This window comes from Aspergillus brasiliensis (assembly GCF_001889945.1).
Source record: "Aspergillus brasiliensis CBS 101740 unplaced genomic scaffold ASPBRscaffold_7, whole genome shotgun sequence".
NCBI lineage: Eukaryota > Fungi > Ascomycota > Eurotiomycetes > Eurotiales > Aspergillaceae > Aspergillus > Aspergillus brasiliensis.
In genome coordinates, this window is record NW_027137448.1 from 133,288 (window position 1) to 153,936 (window position 20,649).

Sequence of the window (20,649 nt, forward strand, 5' to 3'; positions counted from 1 at the left end):
GATACTCTTATCTCCAGACCTGTATACCTATGAACGATTGAGCAGTATATAGCTCGAGGTATAGGTAACCCCAGGAATAATACCTTGCCAAAGCATCCGCCCGCAATAGCAGTACAATGACTCCTGATCTATAGAAAAACCCCAAACAACTGATCAAGACTCGTAAATATGTACCCGAAGATCAAGCACCAGCAACCAAAAAGCTCATCAAGCTTCCCGCAGTCAACCCGCCTACGAGCATCAGTCCCATGAACCCACCTGCAGGTTCACGTTCATCGGGAGACACCCACTGTCCAGCGCCCATCATGCAATTACTCCCCAGGTAGCCGTTGCTGATGCCAAACAGCAACTGCACGACAAACAAGTAGAAGAAGTCGCTTTTGACGACTGCACCTCGGCCACGGATGTTGCAGAGCAGATACAGCGGGATGAATGCGGCCCGAGCGATCGAGAAGAGGAACAACACAAAGGGACGGTGGACTAAGGAGAGACGAGGGAACAGGACGAGCATTCGGCCCATTAGATCACCTGCATTCCAGAAGAAGAATGCAAGAGGGACGAACACAGCCTGGTCGAACAGTCGAGATCGCCCGGGAGTATCGTGGACAGATTCGATCTCCGCCGTGAAGACTGGGAAGGTCATGGTAACGGTGAAGCAGAGGAAGATGGCTGTAGCCATAAAGCGGAGCTTTTTGAAGAGCGTCCAGAGGCTGACGGACTTGTTCTCGGGTACATCGGAGTCGCTGTGGTCGTCGGCCGTTGGGTCTAAGAGGGTTGAGGATTTGCGTCGTTTTACGAGTGATAGAAAGGCAAGCAGAGCGAAGGACGACACGGTCGTGGCCGTGATGAAGTAGGCGAAAGCGGATTTGGATGATTCCTGTGGAGCTTTCTGTCCTTCTTTCTTACTTGGTACGGAGACCACGGAGAGGATCTGGACAATGCAGGGTAGGACACCCGCTACGCCTTGGCCGCCCATGATGGCTTGGGTATACTCCTCTCTTCCGAAGCCGGAGACGTAAGCGTACACGCCATTTTGGTTTATTCCGGTCGCGAGACTGGCCCCGAAGACCATGATCATGAGGAAGCTGAAGTACGTGCTCACTGCGACATCCTTCATCAGGATGGTGGAGAAGGCCAGGAGCGTGAACACCACGATGTTGATAAGCAGAGAGATAGTGACCCGCTTCGGATATGACGCTCCCTTCTGTAGCTTGGCCAGGATGAACGAGGAACCTAGGTTAGTAACGGTAGATACCGTCAATATTGAAGGTTGATAATGGGTTGCTGCCCAGTCGTCTGTGTGGAAACGGTGGTAGAAGTATGGTGCAGCAGCGAGGAACATGTTCCTATGACGTTCCGGTCTAGTTAGACAGATGCAGTCAATGCAGATGCTCTAGGTTGGGACATACCACGCCCATAGCATAGACACTCCCAGGAGAAAGAATACTGCATATTCATATTTGGAGAAACGGGGATGCTGCGGCTCCTCGCGAGTAGAGTGGATGCTCTCATTGTCGGCGTCAACCGGCTGCTCGATTGCCTCATACGTCGGCCGGCGAGCGATAAGCCCGCGGATGCGGTCCATTGTAGCGAGTTGTTGGGTTGTCCCTGTTCAAGAGATGAGAGGGGACAGAGAGTAGTACGAGACTCAGCCCATGATGGTGGACGAAAGTGAGGCAGGGAAGATCGACGGGGAGGACAAGAAGATGAGCAGCAGCTGGTCATGAGGCGTGACACTCGCCAAGAATGGTAATCCGCGGGTCACGTTTGGACTGGGTGACTAAGAGGCTTATCAATCCAACAACAATCGACTAGTTGGTAAGTTCAATAGCTCGACAGCTTGAATAGCATGTCAATATGCACTGAGAACATAGTTCAGAAGTAGAGAGGGGTATTATATTTTATCTATCCAGTCACCAAAAGCTGAGCCACCCCGGTGTGTGGGGTATCCGTAGTAGATAGATAGTACATCCAGCTTAAGGCGGCCCAGCTGTCTAGACAATAGTGTACTATGTGGCCCCCATATAGGAGCTATATACTCTACACTGCTGAAAACAAGATAACGAAGAAAAGGAAATACAAAAATGGGTGATCAGAAAAGCAAGCGCCTCACAACTATGAAGTAGGGGGGTCCTCTTACTTCTTTTGCTGATCGCGTTCGCTGCTGGCATCTTCGACGTCAGCTTCAGCTTCCTCTTTCTCTAACTGCCACAATTTTTCTTCTGTCGCTGGACTGATTGGGGCATTTGCCGGCGTGTTCTCACCGCCACTGATCTGCCATTCCATCAGCTTCGTGAAGGCGCCGTCAGGACGTGAGCTAAGCTCCTCGTAGGTTCCCTGCTCGGCCACCTTTCCATCAGGAGCAAGAACGATGATTGTATCAGAGCGCTTGATCGTGGACAGTCTGTGAGCGATGCTGATGGTCGTGTTGTTTCCACGAAGAAGCGCGGCGAGAGCGCTGTTGACCAATGTCTCGGATTCTGCATCAAGAGCAGAGGTTGCTTCATCCAGGATTAGAATGTCAGGATCCTTGATGAGAGCACGAGCAATGGCAATGCGCTGCTTCTGCCCACCGGAGAGTTGAGCTCCGCGAGGTCCAACTTGAGTATCAAGTCCATCCGGCTGGAATACGTCAGTAAAATGTACAGTCAAAGAGCAAGTTGTTCACTTACGAAATCGCTGATGAACTGGCAGTTCGCCTTTCTGGCTGCTGCGATGATTTCTGACCTGGTAGCCCGTGGCCTGCCATAAGAAATGTTCTCAGCAATTGTTCCTGAGAACAGGACAGGCTCCTGTGCAACAACTCCAATCTTCCTGCGGAGGGACTTGGCGTTCATCTCGCTGATGTCGTTGCCGCCAATCAGGATACGCCCTTCCGTTGTGTTGTAGAACCGCAGTAGAAGCGAAGCAATGGTTGACTTTCCTCCACCTGAAGGTCCGACGATGGCGACGTTCTTCCCTTGGGGAATCTCGAAGTTCAAGTCCTTGAAGATAGGAACAGCAGGCCGTGTGGGATAGCTGAAGTTCACATTCTCAAAGCGAATAGGACCACGAGCCGATTCAACCTTCTTGCCCTTCGTCGGGGATATCGTTGGTTCACGATCCTGCAGCTCGAAAAGACGACTGGCAGCCCCAACACCTTTCATCAACTCGGAGTAGAAGCTAGAGAGACCGAACATGCTGGAACCGGCATAAGCAGTGTACATCAAGAATGATGTTAACTCTCCAATGGTGATGCCACCTGACTGAACCATGCCGCCTCCGACATAAAGCAGTGCAAGGATCGTCATGTTGCCCATGAAGCCAGTCTGGTTGAGCAGTCAGCTAAGTGGCGCTAAGTCATAAGGGCAAAAATATAGGGGAACATACGGAACTAAAGAAGGTAGCGCTAATCAGAGATTCCCTCTTGCCAAGCTCGAAGATCTTGCGCACTTGGTTGTTGTATCGGTTCACTTCAAGAATCTCACCAGCAAAAGACTGGCTCGTCTTGACATTACCAAGACGCTCTTCCGCGATCTTGGTCAAAGTACCGAGGTTTCTCTGGATCTTGCGACTGAGGTTCCTTATCGCCCTACCATAGAAGAATGCACCGAGACCAATGGGAGGCAGCAGCACAAGCAAGACACTGGACAGCTTGAGACTGACATAGGTCATCAGACCAAAGCCTGCTGCACCACTGACCGCTGCTCGCAAGCCATCCGACAAGTTCTGCGTGATACTTTTGCCCACAATAATGGTGTCAGAACCGAGTCGCGAGATCAGATCGCCTACTCTGTTCGCGTCGAAGAATTCCGCATCTTGGACAAAAGTATTGCGGAAAAGTTTCGAGCGAAGCCTTGAGACAATGCGCTCGCCAACAATACGGAGGATAACAATGCGGCCATAGTTCGCGGCGGCACCCAAGGTAAGGATACCGGCCAAAGCACCATAGAACATCGGTACACTCAAGCCGAAGAGCAGATTGCCACCGCCTTCTTCGTCGGAAGACTTTGTAGCTGCATCCATGATTTTGCCAATGGAGAAGGGAACGGACATGGTGATAGACGAGGAGATGAGCAGAAAAAAGAAAGCAAACCCAAGCTTTCTAGCTTCGGGTCGCGCAATGAGCAGGAGTCTCCATATCTCTTTGAAGCCGGCTTTCTTGTTACCAGCTCCGTCTTTCGTGAGCTTGGCGGCAAGGTTTACCTGCGCAGCCTGCGCTCCCCTTTCCGATAGCTCGAAACCCTTGTCTATCTCTTCATCTTCCTTGTCCTGAGCCGTGGCGTTGTTCGTTTGAGCCTGTTTAGCTGGAGGGTTCACTGGCTTGGATTCCAAGGACCGTTGCGAAGAGGAGAAGAACCGAGAGTGTGCTAGTAACTGCGACCGTATGATATCGAACCGTGAACCGTCAATTTGACGGGTGGATAGTCCAGACGTCAGCGAGAGGTTGTTGCGTAATGAACCCGAGATTCCCGAGAATTGTCGGCTAGGGACGCCGAAAAGTCCAAGTCTAGATTGATGTGGATGAACTCCAAAGTAGAGCTCATTGAGTAGGCTCCCATTCACCTGAGCTCCCCGTCTGGCGGTGACGCCGGGGGCCCAGGAAGCCAGCAACCTGGCTCCGCGCATTTCGGATGATAGAAAGCGGATTCGGATGGCTGCTCAGACGGATGCCAAACGAAGTAATCAGGGTGCCATATTCCACTAGACAGCCCGATGTCTGCTAGATCTCATGACAAATCAAAAGTTAATCGCTCTCCGGGAGACCGCTAGACGCTTGGAAGGCAGAACATGTCAGCCGTGAAGCCGCGAGTCCGGCCATCGCCGTTCGGCCTCGCATCGGCGACGGTTCTGCCCGCAGACACCGCCTGCCCTGATTCCGCGGCCGTCGAAGCTGGTCGAGAGCTTTCGATGATCCCTCTCACGCTGGGATAGGCTGCGCTCGTGCATTTCTTGGTTTTTACGCTCTGAAGCTTAGTTGGAGTCAAGTTCGTTGACCGTCCATCATTTAAAAATATACCCGTACCATCGACTTCTACCTATTCGCAGGCTCTATACATCTACTCATCTACCCCACCCTCACCCCTCCTTATACCGTCGAATACATTCCGCACTCGCCCAACATGGTGCTTGACTACAGCAAATGGGATGCGCTGGAGCTGTCTGATGACTCCGACATTGAAGTGCACCCTAATGTCGACAAGCGTTCTTTTATCCGGGCCAAACAAGCCCAAATCCATCAACAACGTGCCCAACGCCGCCATGAGATTGAGACTTTGAAGTACGAGCATATTGTCAACAACGGGCTCCTTGCACGAATCGACAAGCTTCTTACTACACTGAAGCAGAATGAAGGCTCCAAGTCCGTCGAGGAAGTGATCTTCCAGAACCTCATGGAGTTCGCAGGCAATCCATCGGAGGACCATCCTCCCGCTGCCCCGGCAGGAGTCCATACCCAGGAGAAGGAACAGCCTAAGTACTCACAGATGATGAGCGCTCTGCTTGACCAGGTGAAGAAAGAGATGGGTGATGTTAGTTCCGAGAACCTTTATCAGGAATACATCAAGGGTGTTCAGAGGCACAACGACAAGGTGCAGGGCCTACAGAAGGAGCTTCTCCAAAGACTCGCCCAGCTGGAGAAGGAGGAGGGCAGCAAAATCACCAGCGAAGGTTTGCATGAGGGGTTCAACACTTCCCACATTGCCAAACCTGGCGAAGCCAAGAGTCAACAGACGGAGACAGTCGAACTTCTGAACCCTGCAAGGTCAACGGCGGGCTCGTCCCAATCAGCTGCTGCCCCAGCTCATGATGATGATGACGAAGAAGAGGATCCAGAGAACATTAAAGCCAGTGAACTTGCCAAACGGTTTGCGAAAATCAACCGCAATGATTACCGTGCTCTGCTTCAATTCATCTCTGAGAACCCACAGATTGTTGCTGAGAAGGAAACGGATGGTCTATTGGTTGAAGCTTTTAACAGCCAAATGGAGGGCAAAGAGGACTATGCCCGCACCTGCGTTCACCAAGGCTTGTTGTTGCAGTACTGCCGCTCCCTGGGTCGCGACGGTATCTCTCTTTTCTTCAAACGGTGCGTGTGCGAAAGGTCAGTCGATGTAGGTCGCTTGCTAACAAGTATATTCGTATAGTATCACTACCTCGGAACACCAGGCCGGAACCCTCTTCCGAAACGACGTAAACGAAACTTACCATAAAATCAAGACCCGCGCTGCGGAGCTGGCGAAGGATGGCTCTGCTTCTAACGACCCCGCTGGAGTGGAACAGATCCAGCTGCATGCAGTCGATCCGAACACTAAGATTACTATCAACATACCCTCTGCTGAGGGCAATGACCCTGTTGAGGTTGAGGCGCGCAAGGTGTACGAATCCTTCTCCAAGGACCTACAGACAGCATTGGCGTCGGAGTCTTTGGACGAGGTCAACAAGGTCCTCGGTAAGATGAGTGTCGAAGAAGCCGAAGATGTCGTTGAGAAGCTGGGACAGAGTGGAATGCTGAGCCTGGAGGAAGGAATTGTTGACGCAACCACAGAGGAAGGAAGGAAGAAGCTGGAAGAAATCGAGGCAGAAAACAAAAGGGAAAGAGAGGAACAGGAGATAGGTGAACCGGGAGGTGATATCACTGAGCTGGACTGAGATATAGGGAATAATAATGCATATATTATGGATGGTGGAAATGTTTGTATTCGTCAACAGCGACTTTGTTAATGGTTGATTTGGATGAACTCAGATTGTTAATACTGCATTCCAAACCCCTACCTCGCAGTAGGAAGGTTACAATGTGTGAATACATGCTTCAAGTAAAATGTACTTTTAGCGAATACCAACTCTCTTGATGTTTTGCATATGCAGTGTATTTTCCTAAGCAGTAGTGGACGTGAGAGACAATTAAAATGTTCCAATGTGTTAATCTACCTACATCAAGGGGAAATAAACAACATAAAAAGACATGTGTTTAAGAATTGAATAGAAGACACATGTACTGAGAAATAGCCATTAGCTCGAGTACTTGACGAACTCCTGTATAAGAAGGTACGATGGGATCGAGAATTTGAGGCGCACGTGGAGGTGATATGAATGGTGACGGTCGTGATAATAAAAGGCGCTGGGATGCAGAGGACAAGGGTAATTTCCAGTGCTTCAACTCTTTCCACTCTCTGAGATCGTAACATCAGACCGAAGACTTGTTTCGTGGGATTCGGCCTTCTTCGCATCCAGAGTCTTTGTATTTAGAACCCATTATAGGTTCAGCTGCTTAAACGCCGCTGACACCGGGGGCATTCTGGTCCTTCTTAAGGTCAAGGAGCAGCTCTCGGAAACGCTCCTTACCGGAGCCGCTGGCACCACCCTTGGTTCCCTTTCCGGAGACATCAACAAGCTTTGCAATGCGTTCCCAGCTAGTACCTCCAGAAGAAGTGTCCTCCCGGTTGGACAGGAACTGATCTGCCTCAGCGCGAGTTTGGGCACGAAGCTTGTCCGTCTTGTTGTTGTATGAGACATAGAAGTCGTCAATATCCTCGCGGGCCTTCTTTATGGTAGCTTCCTTCTTCTCCTCCGAGATCTCCGTACGACGCTGAATGTCCGCATCTCGCCGCTCACGCCATTCCCTGCAAAACACCTAGCGTCAGCACATGAACTCCATAGAAGCGGCATGGCAGAGTGTTCAGGGAGTGATTGTCTGGCTGCTGATATGAGTGACACGTACCTGACGGGCTCTGGCTCCTCCTCCGGGGCTTGAGAAGTGTAGTTGGAATACCCAGTAGGCGGAAAGGGGGCACCCGATCCAGTGATTGTGCCACCAGGGGCAACTTGCTGATGAATTCGCAGTCATGTTAGAGTATTCCCGAAGAATAAACCAGACATGTCTCATACCTCGTTCTGTGTGTCGAGAGCAGGGAAGGAAGACTCGAATCCAGCGAACTCCTGAGGCTCAACACCACCCGCGGCCGGAGCGGCATCCGCACCTCCCAGTAAGTCGTCGTCATTGTTTACATCGTCGGCGGCAGCGACATGATCTTGGGGGGTTGCGAATTGTTCTGCATCATCACCGAGCATAGCCCGTTCGCGAGCAAGGAAGTCATTCTCATCCGAGGCACCGTTGGTCTCAACGACTTCGGTCTGGCCTAGAGACCGGGGTTAGTATTATGTAGTGTTGGCGGGCAACGATGCCGACTGCTCACCCGCAGAGAAGTCCTCCAATGAGGGGAATCGATCCGCCATGCTTTTCAATTACCGTAGTCTGAGTTATAGATTGATTTCGCAAAAGAAGTCGGTTCAGGAGAAAGGGGATAGATGAGTAGAGATGGGAATGTGAACGTAAGGCTCCAGCTGGCGTCTTGGGGATCGAGCGGACCGTTCCAAGTATGAATGGAGAACCCCCCGGATTCTGCCGGGAAGGCGGTCTGACAGCTACACAGCAACTACCAGGTGCGACGGATGAGCTTCACTGTTCCTCAGGACCATTTCACTCTTTCACCTCAAATATCCAGGGCAGTGGTCTTATCAATCTGACTGAAGTTGAAGTGAATTTCTTTTCTATCCTACACTATTGGTAAATTGTGCTTGTTGTCATTCGTTCTAGCATTCGCGCTTTAGGAATAGCGATTCAAGTCCTAGCTTGCGGCGAGCAAAACATACTGCATTCACACATCGTTCATTACTTCTCCTCAAAGAGCTGTCTTCTGCCTTGGCCATTCTAGCAAGTATTCAAGATGGCTTATACAGATGATGCTGTCAAAGCAAAGCTTTCAGCACTCAACGAAACCCAAGAAGGCATTGTCACCGTTGCGCAATGGGTTATGTTTCACAGGTAAGATGACAACTGTTTATATCCAAAGGCTGTACTCATATGTTTCTTGAATCTTAGACGGCACGCCGAACGGACTGCCCAGCTGTGGCTGCAGAAGCTTCGCGATTCCCCAGCGCCGAAACGACTGAACCTGATATATTTGGCCAATGGTATAATAGCTCATCGTCTCAGGTCGGTTGCAGTCCGACACTAACAGCAATTTAGAGGTCGCACAACAATCAAGAGCTCGGCGCAAGGAGGATTTTCTCATCGCATTCTCGCCGGTTAGTATATTGTCATTGGGCCTTGACGGGTAGTAGAGGTTAACGTTCAGCAGATTATCGCAGAGGCCACGGCTATCGCATACAAAGGCTCCTCAAACGATATTCAGCAGAAGCTTCGTCGAGTGGTTGAAGTATGGAGACAGAGATCAATCTTTGAGCTCCCCATTCAGGAGGCCGTAGAAGCTCGAATTGACGGTAGGTCGTCTTTCGCTGTTCCCTTCATTCGTCCTGCTTACTCCGTCGCAGAGATCGATAAATCACGCTCTACCGGTAAGAAGCCGTTGCTAGGAGGATCTCTCTTTTCAAGCTCATCCGGTTCAACACCGTCTGAGCTTCAGCCTCTAGTGCCTCTACAAGTAGCCGTTTCTAAGGCTACAGTGGCTTCAACTGCGTCGGCCACAGCTGCGAATGCAGAATATGACAAGATGCATGACCCTAATACACCCTTGCCTACACCTCCAGTGCATGCGGCGCGGCTTAGCCAGCTGTTGAAAGCCCTTGCAAATGCAGAAAGCTCCGTATCAGAGGTGATCAAATCACGCACCGCACTCATCGAAGGTCTCGAAAAGCTTCTCGAAACCAATCGCTCAGCTTTATCCAAGGAACAATCGATGGTTGCACAGTTGACGGCGAGAAAATCCGAGACGGAAACCACTAAACGGGAGGTTGAGGATGGGATTATGCGGGGCCTCTCTGCTGAAAATTCGCCTGCAGTCAACCATGGCGACGCTGGGCTAGAGGGCGAACATATTTCTCGCCCTGAAGTTGAGGCCCTAACTCCTCCGCCAGTCGAGGCCATTACACCTCTTGGTTCTCCCAAGCAGGCTGCACAGGAATCAGACTTTAGCGCAGTACCTCAACCCCAGATACTAGGTGGATTCACCCTGCCTGGATTCGGGAACCCGGCCGATGCTTCTCTGCCGCCGGTGGGCTTCCCTGCTGTGGGACTCGGTGAGCACCAAACGGACGGTTCAAATGGGCTCCATGCCAAGAAGCGCAAGGTTACGCACGAAGAGGAGGATTATGCCCAATTCGCAGGCGGCGACTTGGATGCTGATGTAGCTGAGCTCTTGAAACAGGAAGGTGATGCCCAGCAATGAGGCCATGCACCACCACCCCCTCGGCGATAGGCGGCATGCGCAACCTTGCTTACTTTCTTTTCCGACATACTCGTTGTTTGCAACCATGATCACTTCCACCGTCCAGGTCTTAAATGCTATTTATTGAGATTGTAGTTATTCATTTCCCGTTACGAGGAGGCGCACCCATCCTTGCCTATTATGATAATATCTGGATATCCACTGTTTATGTGATTAGCAATACGGCTTGAAGTTCATTTCCGCATGCCGAATTGATTTTTCTTGAAAGGAGTCAACAGGTCGCTAGAATTCATATGAATTCATTGAATTAGTTTCATTACTATTATCATGGAACGCTGAAATGCGAACTATCGAAGTATATCAGGATCACCCCATTTCTTCCTCGCAAGCCGTAACGAAGAGGGACTCCTCTTGCGGCGGTATATGGTATGGAAGGCACGAGGAGCCATTGCGGGCGGCTGTTCATTAGTTTGCGGGGGAGGTGGCGGCGCCGGTGCCGGTGCCGGAGCGGGATCCGGGGAACTGTGTTTCTTCGGCTTGACCAGTAGAACGATAAACAGGCCTGCGACTATGATCACCAGCAGGAGCATGATCTTCCGCTTCACTGTGCGTCGTTGGTAGTTTGTAGCCTGCAAGATGCAGATTGATTAGTGAGAAATTCTCTTCGGGTGGCTGCATCTGACGCAGACGTACCACTTTCAGCTCTTTATCCGCGGCCTTGACCTCAGTGCCCATCCGCTCAATATTATAATCTATCCGATCCAGCATAGTACCCTGATCGATAACCATAGTCTGCAATTCACGGAAAATATCTGACAGCTCGATGATTCCTTTCGCGATATCGTTGATTTCCCGCTCCCGCTGTTCAATGGCGGCATCGTTTTGGCCCGTCATTCGTTGCGACGTCTGCATCAGCGTAGTTTGCGAGAACGACTTGTCCGCATCGGATTCCATTAGCGACGGATCTGTGTAGGGATTCTGCATCGGTGTCGGGGAACGTTCAAACGGCGCTGATCCGCCTTCCAATCCTCGCAACTCTACCAAGCAACCGCGGTTAGCTCAACAAACAGACGCAGCCGAATCTAGAATAATCTCACTCTTCAAATAGGTACTCTGTTTCTTCCGGAACCGAGCACTAGCCTCCTGCACCCTAGCAGCAAGAGATATCTGCAAGTTCTTGGCCATGGTTTCATCACCGCTGCTAACTCCGCCCTGTTGTTGGGCTTCCCGTACCATCGTCTCAATCTTCTTAACCGCTTTCTGGCATTCGTGAAAGGCGCGCGTGATATCCTGCGTAAGCCGCTCTATAACTGCTTCATCTTGCTTTCGTATCTCCTCGTCACCGAATCCGGGTAGAAGGTGTTTCTGGTGTAGCTTATCGAGGTGGGAGGACTTCTGCGCAATGTCCGCAAGTAGCTCCGTCACTTCCTCCTGTACGTCAACCCAGCGCGGGGGTAAAACGTCCATCTCGATGATTGCGTCGCCATCGTCGTCGAGACCACCTGTTTCCGAAATGAGTCGTCGGCTTTCTTCGGGCTGCGACAGATTGTCCGAGAAGCCATTGGACGCTCCGAGATAACGTGGCTTCTTGGCTGGATGATGCGCGAACGACTGGCGGTAGGAAATATAGCTGTGTTGAGAAAGGTTGTTAGTTCGTTATCTTCGCTATTTAGCATAACTTTAGCCCGGGATGCATTACAGGTTGGTCCGATCCCGCCACATTGTGAAGGGTAGGTAGAGAGGGTTGTTGGTCTGCGGTGATCCTTCGTCGGGGACACTCTTAGGCCACCCTGATCATTGTCCGGTGAGGGATGCCGGTATATCGAATAGCGAGATTGGAGTCACAATAAGCTCAGAACAGATTATCCGGACATGTGGTATGGCAGTGAGGGGAATAGGCCGTTTGCGCGTCGTAGAATTGAGTGTCGTAGGGTGTATTCGATAGGACCGCTGTACTTCCCGGAGCTCCCCATCTCCATGTTGCACATGAAGGGACGGCCGCACCAATCCCAATGCGGTATCATATGCGCCGATCTAAATATATTACGTCAGCCACGATGCTCTGAGTTGATGCCTGAGTAATTATGCGAGATTATGCATCTCGATCGATTTGGTCAAATTTGGGAGATGATGTCCGGAATGAGGAGAATAACTAGGTCCGTCATGGGTGCAAGATGAATGTGGCATTGCTGTCTATGCCCCAGGAATACACACTATAGCTTACATGCGGCACCACGATTGCCTATCACAAGAATAGTTGCTCTGTCTCTAGTCCTCGTGATATGCTACATGGCTACTGCGGCGTTGTATGACACGAGTGACGGCTCGTCTCTTTCATCACCTCTTTCATCATCGATGTGATACTTCGTGGTAACTAGTAGAATTGGTTACGTAGATCACGCAATTTACAGACACATACAGAAAGAGCTCAACGGGCAGCACTTCTACTTTTTAGGGGTGAAGCTCCGGTGATGAGATGTTGATGGAAGTACGTGGTCGTATTGGATGCCTTTCATGCGATGGGATATAGACTGCTAGGGAAGAGTGCACACCACAACCGCTAGATAGTAGCAATGGTTTGAATCTCACGCACATGGTTGCTCTGAGTGTATTGAGCGAATTTCCGCTGGATAGAGAGGAAAAATTGTGATCGGAAGTTAATCCGGTTGCAGGGCTCGAGCTTTGAATATTGCAAGGGCTTCGAGAGATAAGATGGCAATAGCAAGTATCTGTCTTAGAGTGTGCTTGGCTACAGAACATGCCAAGTCCAGGTAGCATGCGCATCTATACTGCCATGGGGAACCATCTATGATTCTGATCGCTGGAAATATTTGTCAGGGGCATAGAAGCCGCAGAGAATACAGGACAATTCTCCTGTCAATTTGTAGTCAGGTACAGAATGTCCCATATCAAGGTTCCAGGGTATAGTGTTTGAACAAGGTTCGTCCTGGTGAAAGGCAGGCGGGACTTGTTGCCTTCAAGCTTTGGTACTGCCGGGATCCACGGCTGGTCGCCAGCAACTGGCCAGAAGGGGCCCTACTTAGAGATTACATGCAAGGCTGCACTCAACTTGCAGCTGCTGCAGCGGTTGTAGTTAGGCAGCGGGCATTTTCGAAAGGCAGATATGACAAGACACAGCGAGGCTGCAGCAGCTGAAGAAAAAGCCACTAACCAAAGCCTGGAGAGGGGCGCGCAAAAGGAGGCGAATTGACAGACGGGCGGGCAGGACAGAAGCAGCCTTTCCAGGCGCAGAGGGCACATGGTGGCCAGGGCGGGTCACGTTTCAGGCATAAGCGACCGCCTTGCCAGGCGTTCAGCTCAATGGTCATTTATTATTATGATGGATTCGGGTTCCCCTTAAATCATCTTCCACCAACACCACCACCACCACCTTCTCCTCCCCCCACAGCCCTTTACCGCTACCGTTCAAGACACCAGACTTCTTGTTCCCTTTCTATCCAGCCTTATTTCCCTCCCGTGACTTATCACATTCCGTATCAACCATGGTATGTGCCCCCTTTCACGCTGTCCCGGCCAGTTGTGTTGAAAATCCCCCACTTTGCGGGGCAGATCTGCCTGGCATTCTCGACAGGATTGCTGACATCGCATCGTCTAGGCCGACTCTCTGACCGAAGAGCAAGTCTCTGAGTACAAGGAGGCCTTCTCCCTCTTTGTGAGTGCCCCCTGAATGATCCCGATCGTCCAGAACGATAGCCTATCATCACTGGATCATAATACTGATGTACCTTGGGACTCAATAGGACAAGGATGGCGATGGTGGGTGGAATTCTGTCCCCTTCACGTTTTACCTGTAGCGCCCGGACCGACCGCAGGATCTCGACAGCCATTCTCCAAGCGATCTGAATCATGATACTGATATAATGCGGGAAATAGGCCAGATCACCACCAAGGAGCTCGGCACCGTCATGCGCTCCCTCGGCCAGAACCCCTCCGAGTCTGAGCTTCAGGACATGATCAACGAGGTTGACGCTGACAACAACGGAACAATCGACTTCCCCGGTATGTGATAGATCTACACCTCGAAGGCAGAATGCGGGCTGGGTTGTGATTGACTTTTGCCGCCAGAATTCCTTACCATGATGGCTCGTAAGATGAAGGACACCGACTCCGAGGAGGAAATCCGTGAGGCTTTCAAGGTCTTCGACCGCGACAACAATGGTTTCATCTCCGCCGCGGAGCTGCGCCACGTCATGACCTCCATTGGTGAGAAGCTCACCGACGACGAAGTCGACGAGATGATCCGTGAGGCGGATCAGGACGGTGACGGCCGCATTGACTGTATGTTTCTTATTCCCGATGATACCCATAGCCCGGTATACTAACTTTGCTACCAGACAACGAGTTCGTCCAGCTCATGATGCAAAAATAAACGGCTCTTCATGTTCTATTTGTCTTGTGTTAGCGGAAAGGGTGGGGAGCAATGAAATCTACTCCACAATGTCCCATCTTCTATCCCAACCCGTCTCTTGTAGTCTCATCATTTGGCTATGACTCTTATTCATCTTAATGGTCGAGCGCTTCGCATTATCACTGTTGGTTCTGATGTTACAGGAATGGTAGAGGCGACCATAGGTCTAGACCGGTTTGAGCGCGCTGGTATTGAACGTGTCAGTTAGGGAGGGCTCTGTCTTTTGCTGGAAGCTCCTGTTGCCCGTAAGGTCTTGACCCATTTCCCCGTTGTCCATAGGTCCCGATCCGCGCCTCTAGTCGTCCGACTCCCCGTAGCGGCTCGATTGCATAGATAATAACCATTCGACATTTCAAAAGTTTCGATGTAGACAGAAGATAATGGTCTTATGCCGCTGGCTGAAGCTTCCACCAAACCCAAACAAAGAACATCTAATGTGGAGGCATTGTGTCGAATGAATCCAGCCTCTAGTGCTCTTTGACGGCTATCCCTGCACATCGCGCACATTCCTTGTACCACATGCCACTGGGGACTTACTATACGAGATATTTCCCTTTGATCTCCGATCTGCCGACTTAACAACCATGCCTCTTCTCAATTTTGCAATCTCCAAGATGTTCAGAATTGCAATTATCTCAATATCAAGGTCTACTATTTTCACCGATTTCACCGATTGAACCTAAAGATCTCCATGAACTGCCTCGCCACATCCACACCCGCATCCGGATCCGGATCTTCATCCGCTTGCTGCAGACTTAGCTCGTCAGAAACAGTGTGCCTGCCCTTCTGCTTCAACCTCCTCAACCGATCCTTAGCTTCCTTGCCTACATCCGGCAATGAAATAGCTTCCCTAGCCCCCTCGATGCCCAGCTTCGCCCAGAACTCCCGAATCAACGCCGCACTGGCCGCATACTCGGCATCAATATCCGCGTCTTCAATAGCATCCGGAAACGCCATATCAATCCCGGAGTCGCCATCATCAGATAATTGCCCGTCGCTCGGACTCCGTGGTGCTGAAATCGAATCAACTATACACGGACCCCGCCATTCAATCTCCACGACTGTCCCGCGCACCCTTGCTGCTGGCTGAGTTTGCCGGACATCGCCCACTCGGACCCGGAAATCACCCACATCGTAAACCACACCACCTGGTACGGTGACCGTGTGTCGATGGCACCAGAACGGCTGACAGGCGTAGCCGAAGTGCTGGAAAAGAGCATTGCAGGATGGAAGCGGCACAGTGGTCATTACCATAGGTCCTCCTGACGGTGCGGCAGTATTAGATGAGGTGGAAGGACTGGGCGCTGTTGCGCCTGGAGCTCCACTTAAAGAGGTAGGATTGGCGGGTGAACCAGCTGGCGTAGGATTGACACTGGTAGTCGAATGATGAGTGCTTTTCTCTGGTGCTTCAGAGGTGTAGATGAAACCGTGATTGGGGTGGAAAGACAGTGATAGGAATTGCATATAGCGCGGTTGGACTTGGCGCTGGGATGCTGAGGCTGGAACACATGATGGAGTATCGCGCATTAGCCTGTGTTCGAGAAACCAACGGCCTACTAACGTTGGCTCCTCTGCTAGGGCTGTGTGTAGGCGCTCTGTGATTGCCCCTAGCCCTGTGGATGCATTTGGATTTGAGGGAATGAAGTAGACTCTGTATGGTTGGGGTTAGCTTGGGGAGGGTGGATGTGATGATTTTCGAGCGCTTACCCTGTGATAGGCATTTTGTAGTGATTGATAGTCCGCTCGATAGATGTTGGAGCTTTATGGGTGACTTTTCTTGATCTTGAACAGGGCGGCTACGAAGGCAATGATGTGCCAAATGCTGAAAACGCGAGAGGGGTATCTTCTTGAAAGCAAGCAAAGAATTAAAGATGAGTGCAGTAGATATGAGTAAGAGCCAATCACGACAGTATGGATTCAATTGATAGCGAATCTGGTAGTAACCACACAGCACATGTTACTCAATCGAAGCAATGCCCTTATGCCTGGCTAGAGATCAGTATACTGAATTATTTTTAACACTTCTGTGGTGGGAATACATATTGACTTACCAAGATGAACGCAATAGCAGTTTATGTTGCTTTGAGTATACCACTCAGAGCTCTAGTAGGACTGATTAGACTGTCCGTGTCTTTTTCGGGCATGTGACTCGTCATGACTTGGAGACATTGTGAGTTGCCTTGGAGGTCAGGCCACAAGTATGCAAACCGGTCAAACACGACCCCCAAACAACACTTCAACCCCCAACTGGCATTTACTCCTCCTCCGACCTCCGTCTCTCCTCTCCTCCATTTTCTGTGGCTGTTCTCAGGCCCACCTCCACTTGCAAGTACCAACAGTAATCAATCCTTGGGCCGTCTGGGCCCCTCGGGGCTCCACTCTCACATTTTATTCCCGACTTTGTCTCTGATTGAGCCACAGCGAGTCAGCGACGTACTGAGATCCGTCTAGACCTTGGTCTGGCATATCCAGGGGAAACACATTTCCAGTTTCTGTTCTCTACGCGCGTCTGTCTCTCCTTGCCAAGACGCGGGACAAATACTCCAGGCAATGAGGCTGAGACCACAAGGGGGTCCTAGTTTTTGGAGTACTCGACGTCAAGAGGTCAAGAATAGAAAATCGCACCCACTCCAGTCGGACTAACACTCCCTATTCTGCGGTCCTTGAGACCGGCCAGGGTCCAAGGGACCACTAGCTTACGCAATGAGCAGATCCTTTCGCCATATTGCTTGTTTACGCTCCGCTCGACTATTACTTACTTTGGTAAGTTCTGTCGTCAATGAACCTTTTCAGCCATTCACCCTCTCCTCTTTTCGATCAACATGCCACCCATGGCTAGGCGCTTGTAAGATGGAGCAGTAAACGCTTGGATGCAACATACCTCCACCGCAGCGCCAATGCTTATTTGCTAGCTACAACTGGGATCGAAGGACCGGACCAGGGGCGATCCCTGACAACAGGGTATATACGGTGCCCATGCCTTGTGTAGTTTGTACCAGCGCGCTGCACTTGCAAAGAACCGTCGCCTTGGTCGGTCTTTTGGTGTTCAATTCCAAGAACCATCCCCTCTTTTTCACCCCGTCGGCGTTAACTCGCTAGGCCGATTACTGGTAAACCTGGCATTGAGCATGCTCACGCATCTCCGATGTTACCTCTCATTTGATTAATATAACCTATTGCTGTGCTCTGTACAGCTGTCCTCTCCTTTTCCCCATCTTATCCTCGTCCATTTAGCGATTCTTTATCAAGTATTGTCTATAGTTTGCCGTAACCATGGCGCGACGGAGCTACCTCCTACCCACTATCATTCTCCTATGCATCACATACGCTCTTTTCTCGAGTCTACCGCCCGGTGCGGAGCCACACTACCACCACCATTTCAGAAATCCATACGACCCTCCTCCGCATAAAGAGGGTAGGATTCATTGGCGAAAGCATGCCGAGCAGTACCCGATCTCCGATTATATCCCTCTTCCTTCGACTGCGCCAGCCACTATTCCACGGATTCAGCACAACTTCTCCAGAGAGTCGTGGTTTGCACGATGGGGCCGGGTGAAAAGGCAGCGTGCGGTCAAGAAAGCATTCCAGCACGCGTGGAAAGGATACAGGAACAATGCCTGGCTGGAAGACGAACTCTCTCCCCTCACTGGTGGTCATCGCGAAACCTTTGCGGGCTGGGCAGCTACTTTGGTGGATTCCCTAGATACTCTAGTTATTATGGGGCTCACTAAGGAATTTGAGGAGGCTGTGAAAGCGCTTGAGTACATCGACTTCACTACCACCAACGCCATTCAGATCAATGTCTTTGAAACCAACATCCGATACTTGGGTGGACTTCTTGGTGCCTACGACTTGACCCAGGGTAGATATCCGATTCTCCTCAAGAAGGCAGTTGAGATTGCGGACATGATTTATGGATCTTTTGACACCCGTAACCGAATGCCGCAATCTCGGTGGGAATGGACCAGGTAAGACACCGGTAGAGGCAGATGCCTCGGTTGCTCAGCGATTCCTAGGTGTCGCTAGGGTACCATTTCCACTCGGGCTAAGCCATGTTAACGGGGATCTAGATCTGCGGATGGTCTGAGCATCGAGCCGGGCCGAAACACCATACTTGCTGAACTCGGATCATTGAATTTGGAATTCACACGACTCTCTCAACTAACAAAGGATCCCAAATACTTTGATGCTATCCAGAGGATAACAGATTTTCTCGAGGAAACTCAGGAGACAACCGACGTCCCTGGCATGTGGCCCATGATGGTCAATGCTAAGGACTTGGAATTCGCTGATCCCCGGTTTACGATCGGAGGAATGGCTGACTCGACATATGAGTATCTTCCGAAAGAGCATATGCTGCTAGGAGGGCAGACCAATCAGTACCGTAAAATGTACAACTCCTTCATGAAGGCGATGAAGAGCCGCCTGCTTTTCCGCCCGATGACCGAGGACGGCCGAGATATCCTCTTTGCTGGCAACCTCCGCGTTGGATCCTCTACCAGCCGGATTAACCTAGAGCCCCAATGGGAGCATCTCAAGTGCTACCTCGGAGGTACTGTCGGCATAGGCTCTAAGGTGTTTGAGCGACCTGAAGATTTGGCTGTCGCGCGGAAGTTGGTCGATGGGTGCATTTGGGCATATGATATTATGCCGACCGGAATCATGCCCGAGGTCTTGCATCTTACCGTGTGCAAGGACGATAACAATTGCCAATTGCCTCAAAGCTCTCATCCCACGGGCACCTCAAAGGACGGCAAGAAGCTGCCGCCAGGTGTAGCCGATATTCCCGACCCTAAGTATCTACTAAGGTATGTCTATGTCCATTTGATTCATCTGTGGTCTTTGTAGTTCCCATCTAATCCTAATATAGACCGGAAGCTATCGAGTCAGTTTTCATCATGTACCGTATAACGGGCGACCGGTCTCTGCAGGATGCTGCGTGGAGGATGTTCCAAAATATCGACAAGATGACACGTACCTCATTTGGACACGCAGCCATTTCCGATGTTCGGGACCCTGAGTCGCCACAGATGGACTACATGGAGAGTTTCTGGCTGGCAGAGACATTAAAGTACTTTTACCTCATATTTTCCGAGCCGGACCTCGTGAACCTGGACGAATATGTGCTGTAAGTTTTACAACTCATTTTGCCGATACCTTACGAGGACGTGATGCTAAAATTTGAGCAGGAATACGGAAGCACATCCTTTCAAGCGTCCAACTGCGTCAAGTACATAGTGCGGTTGGCTTTTCTTGTTGTGATCAATATGCATGGCGAACGGGCGTCGCCATCAGTGGTAGACCATCTGATTTGTATATAGTCTGCGAAGGAGACATGTGTATTTCCTATGGGTTATTTATTTGAGCGCTAGTTATATAGAGGCGCCATACTATACAATATGTACATTTACAAACACGAGATTTGTTCATCATCGATAAGACAGTAAGACAGCCAGCACTACCTCCAATCTGCACCAGACATACGCAAATCACGATGCCTGTCATACTCAACCATATACTCCACATCCTTCCGGATCATCATCCGTGCACTCTCACTATCACTTCCAACACTGCGCGGTCCATCCATCTCAACCAGCTCAATACTATGTTCAGCCACAGGACCAGCCTGATGCCCGCCATCCTCTAATCCATCCAATCTCCTCGATACCCTCCACGACTGCCTTTCTTCAGCATTCACACAAGTCTGTCGCCCAGACCCCACTTTCGACGAATCAACCTTCCACGATCGCGACACTCCGCTCGTACTCTCGAGATTCGAATCGCCTGCTGTCCCGTAGTTGGTGCTCACGGCGGCCATGAACGGCCGCAGACAGAAGACACTGCATGCCACGAGAGCGTAGTTGAGTTCAACCTGGGCCCAAATGACGGGTGTGACGACGGCTAGTGTGGGATCGGGGGAATGGACGCGGAGCAAGATGGTGTAGATGTGGAAGACGGAGAAGATTATCAAGCTTGGTTTGCGTCAAGTGTCAGCGGTATATGTCAGTACCAGTCTACATACTCTCGCTTTTTTTTTTTTTTTTTTTTTTTTTT

At 50.7% G+C, this 20,649-nt stretch overlaps 10 protein-coding genes across 10 annotated transcripts in view; 4 read left to right on the forward strand and 6 right to left on the reverse strand.

Moving 5' to 3' along the window:
• Positions 1 to 181: 181 nt before the first annotated feature.
• Positions 182 to 1,585, reverse strand: ASPBRDRAFT_55531 (nucleoside transmembrane transporter FUN26; the record flags this gene model as incomplete). Its single annotated transcript, XM_067627401.1, has 2 exons — positions 182 to 1,346; positions 1,410 to 1,585. The coding sequence occupies 2 exons, from the start codon at positions 1,583 to 1,585 to the stop codon at positions 182 to 184; spliced, it is 1,341 nt and encodes a 446-aa protein (XP_067478105.1).
• A 303-nt stretch (positions 1,586 to 1,888) lies between these two features.
• On the reverse strand, positions 1,889 to 4,769 carry mdr2 (ATP-binding cassette permease mdr2). Its single transcript, XM_067619368.1, has 3 exons — positions 3,370 to 4,769; positions 2,673 to 3,308; positions 1,889 to 2,622 (listed from the first exon to the last, which is right to left on the reverse strand). Exons 1-3 carry the CDS (start codon positions 4,606 to 4,608, stop codon positions 2,137 to 2,139), a joined length of 2,361 nt encoding a protein of 786 aa, XP_067478106.1. The 5' UTR covers positions 4,609 to 4,769; the 3' UTR covers positions 1,889 to 2,136.
• Positions 4,770 to 5,102: 333 nt separating this feature from the next.
• On the forward strand, positions 5,103 to 6,630 carry ASPBRDRAFT_127201 (Hsp90 co-chaperone CDC37; the record flags this gene model as incomplete). Its single annotated transcript, XM_067617948.1, has 2 exons — positions 5,103 to 6,067; positions 6,126 to 6,630. 2 exons carry the CDS (start codon positions 5,103 to 5,105, stop codon positions 6,628 to 6,630), a joined length of 1,470 nt encoding a protein of 489 aa, XP_067478107.1.
• A 263-nt stretch (positions 6,631 to 6,893) lies between these two features.
• Positions 6,894 to 8,322, reverse strand: ASPBRDRAFT_43715 (clathrin light chain CLC1). Its single transcript, XM_067625047.1, has 4 exons — positions 8,175 to 8,322; positions 7,867 to 8,117; positions 7,700 to 7,806; positions 6,894 to 7,601 (listed from the first exon to the last, which is right to left on the reverse strand). Exons 1-4 carry the CDS (start codon positions 8,212 to 8,214, stop codon positions 7,250 to 7,252), a joined length of 750 nt encoding a protein of 249 aa, XP_067478108.1. The 5' UTR covers positions 8,215 to 8,322; the 3' UTR covers positions 6,894 to 7,249.
• A 383-nt stretch (positions 8,323 to 8,705) lies between these two features.
• Positions 8,706 to 10,166, forward strand: ASPBRDRAFT_30645 (CTD-interacting domain-containing protein; the record flags this gene model as incomplete). Its single annotated transcript, XM_067622800.1, has 4 exons — positions 8,706 to 8,803; positions 8,861 to 8,952; positions 8,975 to 9,066; positions 9,120 to 10,166. 4 exons carry the CDS (start codon positions 8,706 to 8,708, stop codon positions 10,164 to 10,166), a joined length of 1,329 nt encoding a protein of 442 aa, XP_067478109.1.
• Positions 10,167 to 10,513: 347 nt separating this feature from the next.
• Positions 10,514 to 11,888, reverse strand: ASPBRDRAFT_126548 (t-SNARE syntaxin TLG2; the record flags this gene model as incomplete). Its single annotated transcript, XM_067617877.1, has 4 exons — positions 10,514 to 10,795; positions 10,860 to 11,203; positions 11,264 to 11,796; positions 11,866 to 11,888. 4 exons carry the CDS (start codon positions 11,886 to 11,888, stop codon positions 10,514 to 10,516), a joined length of 1,182 nt encoding a protein of 393 aa, XP_067478110.1.
• Positions 11,889 to 13,563: 1,675 nt separating this feature from the next.
• On the forward strand, positions 13,564 to 14,886 carry ASPBRDRAFT_43718 (calmodulin). The gene is made up of 6 exons (XM_067625048.1): positions 13,564 to 13,672; positions 13,783 to 13,839; positions 13,928 to 13,943; positions 14,061 to 14,186; positions 14,253 to 14,465; positions 14,522 to 14,886. Exons 1-6 carry the CDS (start codon positions 13,670 to 13,672, stop codon positions 14,554 to 14,556), a joined length of 450 nt encoding a protein of 149 aa, XP_067478111.1. The 5' UTR covers positions 13,564 to 13,669; the 3' UTR covers positions 14,557 to 14,886.
• A 375-nt stretch (positions 14,887 to 15,261) lies between these two features.
• On the reverse strand, positions 15,262 to 16,762 carry ASPBRDRAFT_65944 (uncharacterized protein; the record flags this gene model as incomplete). Its single annotated transcript, XM_067628620.1, has 3 exons — positions 16,647 to 16,762; positions 16,303 to 16,580; positions 15,262 to 16,246 (listed from the first exon to the last, which is right to left on the reverse strand). Exons 2-3 carry the CDS (start codon positions 16,314 to 16,316, stop codon positions 15,262 to 15,264), a joined length of 999 nt encoding a protein of 332 aa, XP_067478112.1. The 5' UTR covers positions 16,317 to 16,580; positions 16,647 to 16,762.
• A 1,001-nt stretch (positions 16,763 to 17,763) lies between these two features.
• On the forward strand, positions 17,764 to 19,774 carry ASPBRDRAFT_593939 (glycoside hydrolase family 47 protein). The gene is made up of 3 exons (XM_067628054.1): positions 17,764 to 18,563; positions 18,666 to 19,403; positions 19,466 to 19,774. The coding sequence occupies exons 1-3, from the start codon at positions 17,869 to 17,871 to the stop codon at positions 19,725 to 19,727; spliced, it is 1,695 nt and encodes a 564-aa protein (XP_067478113.1). The 5' UTR covers positions 17,764 to 17,868; the 3' UTR covers positions 19,728 to 19,774.
• Positions 19,775 to 19,919: 145 nt separating this feature from the next.
• ASPBRDRAFT_43723 (uncharacterized protein) overlaps positions 19,920 to 20,649 on the reverse strand; it is a 2,109-nt gene continuing 1,379 nt past the window's right edge. Inside the window, exon 5 of the mRNA XM_067625049.1 lies at positions 19,920 to 20,567. Within this exon, the coding sequence (XP_067478114.1) occupies positions 20,054 to 20,567 (514 nt within the window). The 3' untranslated portion in view covers positions 19,920 to 20,053. The remainder of the gene's footprint in view (positions 20,568 to 20,649) is intronic.

Bases quoted from the DNA above. Each gene is read 5' to 3' on its own strand.
- mdr2 (XM_067619368.1), bottom strand. From the start codon at position 4,608: ATGCGCGGAGCCAGGTTGCTGGCTTCCTGGGCCCCCGGCGTCACCGCC. The intron at 3,309-3,369 runs GTATGTTCCCCT...CTGCTCAACCAG, and splicing joins GCGCTACCTTCTTTAGTTCC to ACTGGCTTCATGGGCAACAT. The intron at 2,623-2,672 runs GTAAGTGAACAA...GACGTATTCCAG, and splicing joins GCCAGTTCATCAGCGATTTC to CCGGATGGACTTGATACTCA.
- ASPBRDRAFT_43715 (XM_067625047.1), bottom strand. From the start codon at position 8,214: ATGGCGGATCGATTCCCCTCATTGGAGGACTTCTCTGCGG. The intron at 7,807-7,866 runs GTATGAGACATG...CGAATTCATCAG, and splicing joins CTCTCGACACACAGAACGAG to CAAGTTGCCCCTGGTGGCAC. The intron at 7,602-7,699 runs GTACGTGTCACT...GGTGTTTTGCAG, and splicing joins GAGGAGCCAGAGCCCGTCAG to GGAATGGCGTGAGCGGCGAG.
- ASPBRDRAFT_43718 (XM_067625048.1), top strand. The intron at 14,187-14,252 runs GTATGTGATAGA...TTTTGCCGCCAG, and splicing joins CGGAACAATCGACTTCCCCG to AATTCCTTACCATGATGGCT. The intron at 14,466-14,521 runs GTATGTTTCTTA...CTTTGCTACCAG, and splicing joins CGGTGACGGCCGCATTGACT to ACAACGAGTTCGTCCAGCTC.
- ASPBRDRAFT_593939 (XM_067628054.1), top strand. From the start codon at position 17,869: ATGGCGCGACGGAGCTACCTCCTACCCACTATCATTCTCCTATGCATC. The intron at 18,564-18,665 runs GTAAGACACCGG...ACGGGGATCTAG, and splicing joins TCTCGGTGGGAATGGACCAG to ATCTGCGGATGGTCTGAGCA. The intron at 19,404-19,465 runs GTATGTCTATGT...ATCCTAATATAG, and splicing joins GACCCTAAGTATCTACTAAG to ACCGGAAGCTATCGAGTCAG.